This window comes from Macaca fascicularis, chromosome 14 (genome assembly GCF_037993035.2).
Source record: "Macaca fascicularis isolate 582-1 chromosome 14, T2T-MFA8v1.1".
Taxonomy (NCBI): domain Eukaryota; kingdom Metazoa; phylum Chordata; class Mammalia; order Primates; family Cercopithecidae; genus Macaca; species Macaca fascicularis.
In genome coordinates this window covers 58,246,790-58,259,986 of record NC_088388.1, presented here as the reverse complement: position 1 = coordinate 58,259,986, position 13,197 = coordinate 58,246,790, and the positions used below count along the sequence as shown (strand labels likewise).

Below are 13,197 nucleotides of genomic sequence, written 5' to 3'. Positions count from 1 at the left end.
CACTGAAGTGTTGCAAAAACGTTGCTTGGGATAATCTTGTAGACAAGATGGAGGAATGTAAGATGAAGACACTGAAATAGCATATTGGTGCCGGACCGAGTTCAGAGTTTAGGTACATATTGTCATGGATAAGTGTTATGTGTGCCATATGTCGCGTGTGCATACGTGCTGACACACTGGGTGTTTGGGTAAGGGGAGTCAGTATGTGTATCATGCATATGTGGAGAGGGGATGTGTTTGTGTGTGTGCCCCGGTGTGCACCCACATCTGCTATTGTTTCTGCTTGGATGAAGGGTTTCTTCTAGACTCCATATCTCGGTGTTGACACAACAGTATGGCACAAAGGAGCTGTTGGGGATTTGTTTGAACTGCCAGACAGGCACCTGGATGGGGCAGGCCTGAGGAAAAATGCCATGTCTTTTGGTTCTGGTGAGGAAAGTGGAGGGCTGTCGACAGTGACCACTGGGTGCCACCTCCTCCCTGCCCCATGCACCTCTGTGCTTTTCTCTTAAGGAGTTCTGCATCTGAGAGCTGTCTGACCTGGAGCGCTTTTCTCTTCTTTCTTTTCCTTCCTACAGTCGGTTCTGAATGTGATCAGTGAGCTGCAGGAGCAGATGTGTAGGCTGCAGCTGGACATCCACAGGCAGATTCAAGAGCGCCTGTTACACAGTAGGGACCACCCTGAGGAGGTAGCGGCCAGTGACGGTGTGGCCGAGTCCCAGTCCTGCGGCCAGGACTGTGCCTGTTGGGAGGGGTCACCTGTAGGAACCACACTTAAGTATACCAGAGCATGCGTGTGTGGGGCATTTCACTCGTGGAGGGGCTGGGGTTTCTCCTAACCAGAACAGAGTGCAGTGGCTTGGCATGGATCTGTTGTTACCTCTGGGCAGAGCTTGGATTCACTCAATCCTCTTGGGATGTGAAGTGAGTTCAGTGACCCTCACTGAGCAGGGTCTGAGCAGGTGAGGCCAACCCTCAAACAGGTGGCACTCATCTCCTTAAGGGCTGGGAATGAGGTGCACCAGGTGCTCTGAGTGATGGGGCATTTGTGCCACAGGAAGCCTCATGATTCCCCTTCCCATGTATATGACTCAGATCCTGATTCCTCCTCCCAGGCTGGGAGATTAAACAAAGTTTTGTTTCACATGATTTTTTTTTTAAGGAAAAAAAAGTATTATGAAAAAGAATCCTTTCAAGTTTATGTTTACCCCCAGTGAAAAAATAAAATGCAAGTTTTCATGTGCTGTGAATAATTAAGTCGTCATCTGAATTTCCAGGAAAAATCCCCCCCACGTAATCACATCAGGCTGATTTTATAACCACTGGGCCACACAGGGCTGTATCTGACTGGGACTCTGGACTTGGCTCTCCACATGGGGATGACCTGGTCCTCTGTGACTTTGCTTATGGCAGGTGATAGCAGCTTCAGCAGAGACAAGCCTATGCCTCTAAGGAGGCCTACTATTGAAAAGGACTTGGAAGAGCCCCAAGAAAAGACTGAGGTCACAGCAGCCATGAGTACTACAGAGGGTACCCTGGCTCTGTAGGAAGTTACTATGGTCCATACTCAATTAGAGAGCCTGTTGAAAATCTAGACATAGGTTTTGGGGGGAGGGATTCGGTGGGAAAGATTTCCTGCTGCATTAAAGGACAGGGGGAAAACAGGAAAGTCAAGATGTAAATGTAGATTTGGATAGAGAAGCCTTGAGAGGGTGTTGGCCCATGACCTATGTTGAGTAGGTTACTCCAGCAAGACTTTTAAAGGAAGGTAAAATGTGCGTGTACTCATGTTGGTAGTCAGTGATGGACAACAAGTAACATGGAAGGAAGAGGATGTTCCAGAGGTCACAGAGCCTGGAGAGGATGATCACTGTGTACCCACAGTGGCAGCTCCTCAGGCAGTAGGAACCTGCATACTTCCGATTCTGATATCAGCTGGCCTGACACCCTCTCCAACAGACTGAGTAGCCTGGCTAGGATACAAGGCTGAGCAGAAGAACCCCCAACTTGTGGGCATTGGAGCCTCTCAGGCAGGGCCAATAATGTTCTCAGATAATGATTCAGGGTCTGCTGCAAGTCAAAGCAGGTAACTGAGGCCTTGATATCCAGTGATGCAGATCATGGATGCAATAGCCTTAGTTGAGAAGTTTCCTTTTCCTTTTTTTTTTTTTTTTTTCCAGCTGGGATTACAGACACTCATCACCACACTTGGCTAATTTTTGTATTTTTAGTAAAGATAGGGTTTCACCATGTTAGCTAGGCTGGTCTCGAGCTCCTGATCTCAAGTGACCCACCCACCTCAGCCTCTCAAAGTGTTGGGATTACAGGCGTGAACCACCGTGCCTGGCCAGAAGTTTTCTTTGTTTTGTTTTTAATGGGCATCAGCAAATGCTCACCTCAGCTAGAAGGCAATCTTAATAAATGACCCTACGAAATTCAAGGGTAAGCAATGTCACTTCGTGGTGGATGATCTCAGAAGGCCAAGACCTCCAGGCCAGTTAAATAATGACTTGAGTTTCATGTGTGCATTCATTGACAAATTGTGCATACCTACTATGTGCCAGGCACTGCAGGATAATCAGAGGTTAGCAAATGCCTCATGGAGTTTACAGCTTAGGAGGAGAGCTAGCTGTTAGCTGTCATACAAATAAATATTTAATTGCATATTATGTAGGAAGTACAAGAGAATATAGCAGAGGGGCCTGATATAGTATGGAGGTCAGGATAGATTTACTCAGGGAGACCTGAAGGATGGGCAGGAGTTAACCTGGCAGAAAATTCCAGACAGAGGGAATGTTACCTGCAAACACCTAAATTGGAGAGAGGAACTGAAAATTATCCATGTGGCTAGAGCATAACTAGGGAGAAAGAGTGATCCAAGAGGCAGGCAGGGAGGTGTCAGGTCATGTGTTGAAGTTTATGAGCTTTGAGAAGCATGGGAGTGCCGTGATCTAATGTATGGTTTGATCATATCACTCCCCCAGATGCCACGGGGTCAACTGCTTTGAGAGGAGCAAGACAACCGAGAAGCAACCAATGAATTGACTGTCCAGGCTGTCAGTGCTAATTGCTAGACCAGAGTGGTGGTGCCTGAGTGGGAAAGAAATGTGACATTCAAGTCATTTTCCTGAAAGTAGAATTAATAAAACTTGGGGATGAACTGCATACATAGGGGAGGAAGGAGAGGGAGATGCTGAGGATAGATCCTATGTTTCTGGATAAGCTGTTAGATCGATGGATATGGCATTTAGTAAGATGAGAGTAACTAGGAGGGGAGTTGAGGATTCCACTTGGCACATGACGGTCCGGAGATGCCTATGAGCATCCATGTGATGTTAAGTAGGAAGTTTGTTGTATGAGACTGTAGTTCAGAAAGCCTATGGAAATAATTATCTTTATGCCAATTCTTCTGATGGGAGCTAGTCAGCAGGACTAATTGTCTGTTAAGAGAATCTTGGTTCAAGATAACAGTGCTTAGTGGAGTCATCTTTATAGAAGGAGTAGTTTCACAAACAAGGGTCCTGGAGTCAGAATATAGGGGCTTGAATTCCATGTAAGAGAAAATTGTTTGTGTCACCTCCCCACTCAGCAACCTTCAGTGACTCACTACTGTCCAAAGAATGGCATCAGAACTCATCATATGTATTCTCATCCTCAAGCCTTTACCTTAGGGCCTCACCTTAACTTCTCAGCCTCATCTTCCACTGCGTACCTACACCCATCCTCAGCTCCAGCCCCATGAGTTATCTCCCTTTCTGTCTCCTATCTTTACTCCTCCCTGGATGCTTTCTTCCTCCTTTCTTTCTTCAAACTATTATCTTCCTCTGAACTGGAACACCCATTATGACATCTATATTTGGCCCTTAACGTTTGTTCCCTTCGGGTTTCATTTTTTTCCTCTGTGAGGCCTTCCAGGATCACAGGCCCCTTCTTCTATCTTCCTTCACTCCCAGCACAGAGAGATGCTCCCAATTAGCCTGCTTCCTACTACTTTGCATCACAGGGAAGAAGCTGCTTCATTTCAGCAGCTCTGTTCTCCCCACTCCAAAGCCTCGCCTGCCTGCCTATACCCATGTGTGTGATGCTGGCATACCCCGCAGAGGACATAGATGTCAGAGAAAGGGGCAGGCAGAACAGGTTCTAAAACTAAAAGGAAAGTTTTCACTTTCTTATGTCTGGAATGCACTGGCCTTTGTTTTTTAATGGCCATACAGCTTTCCTGAAACAAGGGTCTTGTTTAAAGATTAAAGCTGCTATGTGGAGCTTGATGTGGTTGCTGCATCCCCTATGCATGAGCTTAACCAAGTTGGTAAATCGAGAGCACATCTTTTAACCATCAGAACTTTGTCTTTCTCCCTCCTCCCTCTAGGAGTTACTGCAAGAGCTCAGGCACCTCAAAATCAAAGTGGAAGAATTGGAAAATGAACGGAATCAGTATGAATGGAAGCTAAAGGCCACTAAGGTAAACGGCACTCCTGATGCTTACGGAGAGAGTACGAGGGCCTTGTGGAGAAGGTCTGCATTCCAGCTTGGGGGTTTCCAGTAGCCTAAGTTTGAAAATGCAAATCAGCCCTCCAGTGTGGACACACAACAGTGCCCAGATTGGGCAGCAGACAGACTTGATCCAGGAAAGATCCTCATGGAGAAAGCCTGTGAGATTATGAATTGCTCAAGTGTAGTAACCCAGTCTGCTTCCTCTCCCTGCACCCCATAATGCCTGGCTGAAGCTGGACCAAGAAGGGGCTAGGAGTGGGGGAGCAAGTGAGTGGCAAGCAGTGAGTCATGAGTCCTAAAGCAGATGTTGGATGCATCATTTTAAATTCAGTAGTCCCTTCTAGAATCAGTTTTTCAAAAAATAGGCATGCTTTATATTTGGCACAAAATATAATCCTAAAAATGATATAAGCTTTGAATTATTTCTTCAATCAAATCATGTTTCTCTTAAACTAGGGAGCCTGCAATTTAAAGGACACCAAAAATAAATTATATTGTGAAATAAATTTCTTCCGTCCCCTCTTTGTTTCTTCCTTCTTTTCCTATACTAAAGTGCAGAGATCAAAACTAGTGGGTTACATGTAGCCCATGAATTTTTTTGGCCTGCACATTGGATTTTAAAACGGTGAATTGTTATTTAAATTTCAGGAAGTTTACAGTAGGCTACAGTTAGGTTTCCTTTGGGGAGTATGGGGAGATGGGAGGCTCACACCTGCCTTCCCCTACTGTGTCTGCAGTGCCACCCAAGGGCATTACTGGATCGTTTTTATTAGAATTTTCTTAACTTCTACTTTGTATTTTTATTTTTTGTGCAGGTTAATTGCTAATTATTATAAAAACAGTAACACACACTATAGAGAATGTTCAAAACATAAAAAATTAAAGGAATCAAAAGCACTCATACCACCCAGGTACTACCAGTGCTAATATTTCCTTCCATGTATTCTCTTCTGTTTTAGGTCTGTGTCAGGCCATTCTTGCATTGCTACAAGTAAATAGCTTAGACTAGGTAATTTATAAAGAAGAGGTTTAATTAGCTCAGGGTACTGCAGGTTTTACAGGAAGCATGCTGGTCGCATCCGCTCAGCTTCTAGTGAAGCCTTAGGGAGTTTTCAGTCATGGCAGAAGGCAAAAGCAGGAGCAAGTGAGAGAGACGAGAGGAGGTGCCACAAACTTTTAAACAACCTCATCTCGTGAAAACTCACTCACAATTGCGAGGACAGCACCAAGAGGGTGGCACCACCATTCATGAGAAATCTACCCTCATGATCCATTCACCTCCTGCCAGGGCCCACCTCCAATACTGGGGGTTACAGTTCAACATGAGATTTGGCAGGAAGAAATATTCAAACATCAGGGTCTCCCTATCTCTGTCTCTTAATTTTTATTGTTGATAATTTATATGCAATTTTATATCATGCTATTATTTAAAATTTTATGACTTCTCATGTTATCAAAATAAAGCACTGAACATATGTAAATATGTAATCTAGTGTATACATGTAAAATAATTTGATTAATCATTTTACAGATAATGAAATGGATGCACAGAGAGATTTAACTTTCCCAGGATTTTACAGCTATTTGGTACCAAGCCTAGGCAATCAGACCCATCTGTGTCCTGGCCTGTGTGTATCTGAGTGTAGTTGTGTATGTGTATGCTTCACAGGCACCAGCTCTAGGGGCACTGGTTTTGTCCAGTAGCTCAGAACCTTCCATCACAATGCCCCACTCAAACAAGCCCTGTCTTGGGGAAACCTTTGAAGTTGTACACCCTCTGTCATAAAACCAAATAATACTTTTCTTTTTAAATTACCCCAGCTCTTTGCCTTGGCATGTAGACCTTTGAGATGCTAAGGGTTATTTAATAACTACCAGGTGTGGAGCACTTCCTATGTGCCAGAATGTACCAAGCTATTTGCACACATTTGATCATATAATCCATAAAATCACCTAGTGAGGTATATGTTTTTTTATTCTCACTTGACTGGGAAGGAAACAGAGGCTCAGCATGGCCAAGCTGAGGTTCACATCTGGGTCTGTGTCATTCCTGTGCCTTCATGTTGTTTCCAACATCATCCTGATTCCCTGCAGAGAAAACCAGCACTGTTTTTGGAAGTTTTTCACTTTTCTGCTTAAGGCCTCTCGGTCCCTGAAAGGGATTCATCTCCCAGTGCAATGACAGTAGGGCATGGTCCCTGGGTTTAATGAGGCACAGCATCTGCAGGGACTCAGACAGTAGCATACACAGTCAAGTGGCAGTAACATACACAGTCAAGTAGGTCTCTGGAGTGTTCTTGGCCTTCCCAACTGCGGGGACAGAGATCGTTCAAAGGATAACAGAGCCCCTATAGAGTCTGGCCTATTTCTGTGGAAATTGGCACAAGGCAGGTTGGACCCAGTCACTTGGTCTGTAGGGTCCATTGTATATACCTACAGGACCTCCCCTAGAGGCAGGGCTCAGGAAGAAGAGCCCTCATAGTGCCAGGTGCTAGATTCTGTCTTGATCAGTCCACACTGCTGAATTCCCAACTGTGGGGCCAGCAGACAAGCATCAGGTATCCAGATTTCTGACAGAGACCAGTGCCCATCTTGTCCACAAAGAAAGGGAGAAATGGGTGTGGAGAGGTACAAGAAAAGTTAAAGGAATATCTTTCAAGAATCATCTGGCCTTTGTAGAAATGGATGTTGAGACTCCCAAAGCTAATATCTTCAGAAGCCATTGTCACCATGAGTCATAAGCCCATGGGCATCTTTGCCTTGAGTGAGCTCTGATAAACTGCTCCATAGCTGCATGTCTCAGCAAGCGGGTTGCACAGCAGGACCCAGCTCTTGGCCTCTGTGAGTAGAGGGGCAGTGCTTCATTATGAACTTTGGAATAAGGAAACCCTACCCCTTGTCATCTCTTTATATGGTCATCCCTGTCCTATTTGGGGGATGTTAGGGAAGGTGATTCAGAAACCCTTGAGGTGAGCTCAGGGAGCCCAAGCCTGGTAAGAGTGGCCTTCATCTGTCCTGTTAACTCAGAAGCAGACATGCGGTGGTGGGTGGAGCCCTGACACTGGAGCAGGCAGGCCAGGGTTTGCATCCTGGCCTGGTCACCAAGTAGCTCTGTGACTGACACAGAATCTTGTATTACTCCCGTTTGCTCCCTGATGACTTACGGAGATATTGTTTCCTCCGGTGGTTTCTTGTGAGGATTTGATGTAAGAAAGTGAGCGCAGGGGCTGATCAGGGTGGGTGCTCAGTCTTTGTGCTGAAACTGAACACAAGGCCTGTCCAGCAACAGAGTTGCCAACAGGGCCAGTATTCACTTAATTACTTGGGGTTGTTCAAATATTAACTTGGGCCTTTGTGGAAATGAACAGCTTATACTATGACCTTCAGGACCAAAGGTGGGACATGATAGGGCCAACACATGGGGAAGGGGTGGCCAGAGGAGAAGCCTTTGCTGTCTTTTATTGACCAACTCCACATTCGATGCTCATCCCTTTTCTTACCTGGTTTGATGCAGAGAGAATTGAACCAATTATCCACAAAGAAAAGAATAGGATGAGAGGAGCAAATAGCAGTAGCATTTATTGAGCTCTTAGTATATACTAAATATTGGACTAGGTCGTTCATAACCATTATCTTAAGCCTTATTGCAGTCCCATGAAGTAGGTGTAGTTTTTCCCATTTTATAGGTGAGCTGAGACTCAGAAAGGTTAACTTACTTGCCCAAGGTCACCCGACTAAAGAGAATCAAGGTTTGTTTGACTCCAAAATCCAGGTACCTCTTGGGACAGGACCTATACAATTCTGATCTCCTAATGAGTATGGGAAAGCATGAACAACCAAACCTAGTGTTGTGTATGAAATTTAACCTGCACTACTTAATTGCGACCTGGGAACCATCTAGTGCAGCTGCCTGTGTGTGTGCAAATATGAATGTATGTGTGTACTTATGAGCTGTGTATACATGCTTTTTTGCCACAGTATGTAAATTAAGCACTCCTGAATGTTTGTACATCTATATATGAGTGAACATGCACACATGCCTGGACATTGGAGAGAGGCAGTGACTGTGCCCAAAGGGTAGGAGCGTGTTGAAGGAGGGAGCCCTTGGCTTACCTTTTCTCCACCAGTGGTGATTTGGCTTCTGCTGTATTTTCTGTGTGGGTTGGAAAGATGAAAGCTGCATGCACTTGTTACAGTGGTGTCTCTAAATGTTATTGCATGAGTATCTTGGGAGAAGGAAGACCACATCCAGAATATCCTCCTCTGCACCAAGAACAGCCCTCCCATTGCACACAATCCCAACTCCTCATCACAATCCCAGTCCTCACAGGGCAGGGGAGAGAAAACCTGGTCATGTAGGAAGATGCAGGGGAAGAAGCACATTGATGTCCAGAGCTGTGGGGGAGGGCCAGGATGGCCTAGAAGAGTGAGTTCAGTCAGCAGAGTTCCACCTGTAGAGAGGGCAGTGAGCCCCTGCTACTGCTCACCTCTTCTCCTAACTCCTGATTCACCCTGGTGCCTGATGGGCTCTGGAATCTGACGAGAGGCACTTCATCATGATTTAGCAGTCCTTCTGACCTGGTAGGGATCCTCTGTTGCTTTTCCAGGCTGAAGTCGCCCAGCTGCAAGAACAGGTGGCCCTGAAAGATGCAGAAATTGAGCGTCTGCACAGCCAGCTCTCCCGGACAGCAGCTCTCCACGGTGACCACACAGAGAGAGGTGACTAGCTTGACTGTGACAAAATGCAGTTGTCTGGGTCCCTGGGCCTACTCTTATAAGTGAGCCTGTTTTTCTATAAATGAGTGTGCATATGCTTGTGTGTATAGCCATGCTAATGGACATGCATATATGTGTGCAAGCATGGCCAAGTGAATGGATGCACCAGTTTGTGTGCTTGTGTGTATCCCTATAATGCAGCACTATTGTGGAATCATTCCCATGGAACTCTCCCCTAACTAGAAGGCTTTTTTCAGATGCACAGAAGTTCTGTGCAGCCACCTCTGGAGCTTTTACTGAAAATGCAGGAAATACCTAACTCTCTCATTTGATTGAAAGGCCTTACTTCTGTATCATCACCAAAGGGGAGGCTTTAGCAATTTATTCAGTCGTTTCATGGAGATCTGCCTGATGCTTGTATAAGGCCCTGAGATTACAGAAACAAGTCAGTTCTTTTTCATTCTTGAGGTTTCAAATCTTACCTCTCAGAAACACCTTTCCTGGCCACCCTAACTCAAATAGGTGGTCCCAGTCCTATTATTCTCTAACTCCATATCCTTTCTTTTTCCTGCCTAGCACTTATTATAACTTACCAGTGTTGTGTGTTATCCCCACTCTGGGGCAAGGACTATATGTTTCTTGTTTAAGAGCGTATCCACAAAGCCCAGCACAATATTCGGCCCATTGTAGAAATATTTCTTGTGGAAATATTTCATTGTAGAAATATTTCCCTAAGAAATATTTCTTGAATAAGTGAAAGGATGGTGAATGGTCCCTGAGGAGTTCAAGTCTTGCTGATCAAAAATAGAGGATAAATCCTCAACTACTGTAATAAACACATAAATCTTTATGGCTGTTTGCCATGTATACAAAATGATCACACACCTTTCAACTTCTCCACTCACTACCAGGCTGCAGAGCAATGCTGAAGATCATATAGTCCTACGGGTTGGTGTCACTACCTAGTCACATCCTGGCCTCAGCACTGCTTAGCTTGGATCCCCAGTTGGGGTGTGGAAGCCATGCAACAATGGCTTAGGCTGGAGAAGGAAATTAGTTATCAACATGCTCATCCCTCTCCTAGCTTTTCTCAGTGTCCGCCCAAGCCATTGGCTGTGTTGCCTACCTGCCAAGGCCTGCTTGTAGAGGCCGGGCTCTACTAAGACAACCTGGACTATTTCTGATGCTAAGCCTGGACAGAGAGTGCCCCATGTCATGACTTCTAGGCCAGGCAGCCTTCCCAGTCTACCCCTCCTCTCCCCACAGTCTGAGCCTCCCAGGCCCTACCCCACTCCATTACTGGGTACTTTCTAGAGCTGGTCCTTGGGTCATTTGCTGTTGAAGTTAGGTTCTGACCAGTGGATCAGGGTTTGCCAGTCTTCATATGAAGCTTACTGCCCTCCCCAGCAAAGTGAGCTGCAGAGCTGATATTAGCTACCCAGAGCCTAAATAATGAGCAAGCGATTATCCACTTTATTCTGAAAATTCATCTCCACAACTGTTTACACAAAGTCCATAGATCTACTGTTGCTATTCTTGTTAGATGTAACAAGCATCCCAAAAGAAAATGGGAGGCCTATATATTCCCTTGACTCCTGTACTTTTTTTTGATATAGACATCCCTATTCCCATTTAGGAGGAGGCATAGATCCTTCTTTGAACAATCTAGCTACGTGCCAATTCCTAGAGTATCTGGCAAATGACCTCCCGCTTCCTTAGGCTCTCCAAAACAGTTAAGGAATCAACAGAGTCCCTGTTGGGTCCAAACTGAGAGAAGGCTGCGGGTTTTCCACCGCAGACCGACAGATTTCTCAGCCCATAGGGAAATTCTGGTTTATGATGAAATAAGATTGTTTATCCTTAACCCAGCATTTGCATATATGTATCTATCCCAATACATCTAAACATTTGTTAGTCAGTTTTGACTATATCACTTCAAATTAAGCCAAGTACCAACTCTTTTACATAATTTTTATTTCCCAGTCTTCACTCAACTGTAGATTTTTTAATGTTAAATTCTCCTCTTCCTACGATTTGTCAGACTGTATGATTTTCTTCAAAGCCAGCCAGAAGCCCAGGTACATGCCTACTCAAGTTGTAAAGGATAAAAATGTCTATATTCTTAGGAGATGTTGGTTTTGAAAGATCTGTGTCACCTCAAGTACATGGGCATTTTGATTTTGCCCATAAATGTCTATAAAGAGAAGACAGCATACTGGATTCCTTCATTTAGTAGTCTAGCAAATACTTAAAGAGAATGAGTCTGTGGCAGACACCATCCTGGCCTCTTTAAAGAACTAAAAGAGCCATGTTCACATGGAAAGTCTTCATTTGAACTTGGGAGGCATCATAGCAAGTGTGGATAGCTGTTTGCATTTATATAAATAATTATTTCTATACCCGAATTCTTTTAGACCAAGAAATTCAACGTCTGAAAATGGGGATGGAAACTTTGCTGCTTGCCAATGAAGATAAGGTGAGATGGTCATTGGGTAGCCTTGTCTTTTCCATGCTTACATCCCTGGCTCTGTTTGGTCCCTGCTGGTCTCTGATATTCTGGACAGGGCCATACTTATTATGCCATTGACATAGGGGTATGTCAGGAGAATGACTTATGCCTCCTAGAGACCTGGCCTCAGCCACCTGTTTTTAGCTTTGAGAAATGGAAAGTTTGTCTAAATGGAATCTCCTAAAGGCAGATTATAGCCCTGCCTGTTCCTGCTGGTGTGGGGGGAAAAAAATACTGCTGCTGCTGTGATCACTGCCAATATCATAGCTCTTGCTGGAATTCCTAGCAAAATAGCCCCCCCAATCTCCCATATGCATGATCTGACAATAGAACCATCATAGAGACACTTGGCAGCATGCTGTGCCTCAGTTTACTCTGCCATCTTATATCCTTTGCATCTAATTTTGGCACAGTCATAAATAGCCACCTCTATAAATAAAGAGTACCTGGCTGGTATAAACATCATCTCTGAGGATCACAACCCTTCATTTTACAGATGAGGAAACAGACTCAGAGTACTTAAGTAATTTGGCCTAAGGTCAGGTAACTAGTAAATAGCACAGCCAGCTTTCACACCCAAGTTTATCTACGACCTGTGTGGTCTCCCAAGTTCCTTTCAAGGCCTTTGCCTTGAATGAAACAATCTTCTCTGGGAATTTACTCTGCAGTATGAGGTATCTCAGACTCCTAGGGAACAAATGAGTATATTGGGATAAATATGACAGCTTTATTTTAGTCTTTTTTTGTGTCGCTCCAGTGGGCAACACTAGGACCAGGAGGCAGATTTCAATGACCACTTCAGGAAGGTAGGAAGACAGTGAGTTGCGTGCTTCTGAAAATGTTTAAGCCCTGTGAAGGGTGTCTCAGATGACTCACAGTCTTCAGGTAGAGTCGTGAATGCCTGCAGATGCCTATGAGGCAGACCACTGAAATCCCAGCTCTGTGGAATGGGGCCTGGACACTCTTTTCCTTTGGTTCCACGTGGGATTTCTTCTCCTTGTGCCCAGAACATAGCGTGGGTCCCAAAATGAAATCATCTGAGCTGCCAGCGTAGCATTAATCTAAATCTCTGCTCACACTGTGGCAGGACCGTCGGATAGAGGAGCTTACGGGGCTGTTAAACCAGTACCGGAAGGTAAAGGAGATTGTGGTGGTCACTCAAGGTAAGAGCAAGGGCAATCCTATCATTGTCTCTGAAAGATATTCCATCAGCTGTGTTAAATCCAGGGGCAGTCCTGCTAGCAGCCGTTTCACCTCTATTTCGGAGAAGACTCCCTACTGGAGAACAGAGCTGTTTAGACTTTTCTGCATGATGAGAAATTAGCAGCTGTTGATTTCCAGAAATATTACCAAATGGAAGTCAGCCCAGGGCCTTCAGGGACTATCCAGATCACCAAGAATATAAAGCCTGTGAATTCCCCATCCTTGGAGGGTCTCTTATGCACCTTCCCAGGACACACCTTAGAGGCAGCAAGTGC

The 13,197-nt window shown here is 44.9% G+C and overlaps 1 protein-coding gene across 50 annotated transcripts in view; it reads left to right on the top strand.

The window, feature by feature from the left end:
* Positions 1 to 13,197, top strand: part of PPFIBP2 (PPFIA binding protein 2) — a 144,303-nt gene that overhangs the window by 102,363 nt on the left and 28,743 nt on the right. For 33 of the 50 annotated variants that reach the window (XR_012423421.1, XR_012423420.1, XR_012423425.1 and 30 more), the window contains 4 exons: positions 4,370 to 4,462; positions 9,102 to 9,213; positions 11,625 to 11,686; positions 12,807 to 12,882. Coding sequence is in view for 42 of the 50 variants with exons in the window: in XM_015435182.4 (XP_015290668.3) it covers positions 4,370 to 4,462; positions 9,102 to 9,213; positions 11,625 to 11,686; positions 12,807 to 12,882 (343 nt within the window). In the remaining 8 variants the exon portion in view is untranslated. Of the gene's footprint in view, positions 1 to 578; positions 762 to 4,369; positions 4,463 to 9,101; positions 9,214 to 11,624; positions 11,687 to 12,806; positions 12,883 to 13,197 lie in introns of all 50 variants that reach the window. The other 17 variants (XR_012423419.1, XR_006692238.3, XM_045371444.3 and 14 more) reach the window with 2 other exon arrangements.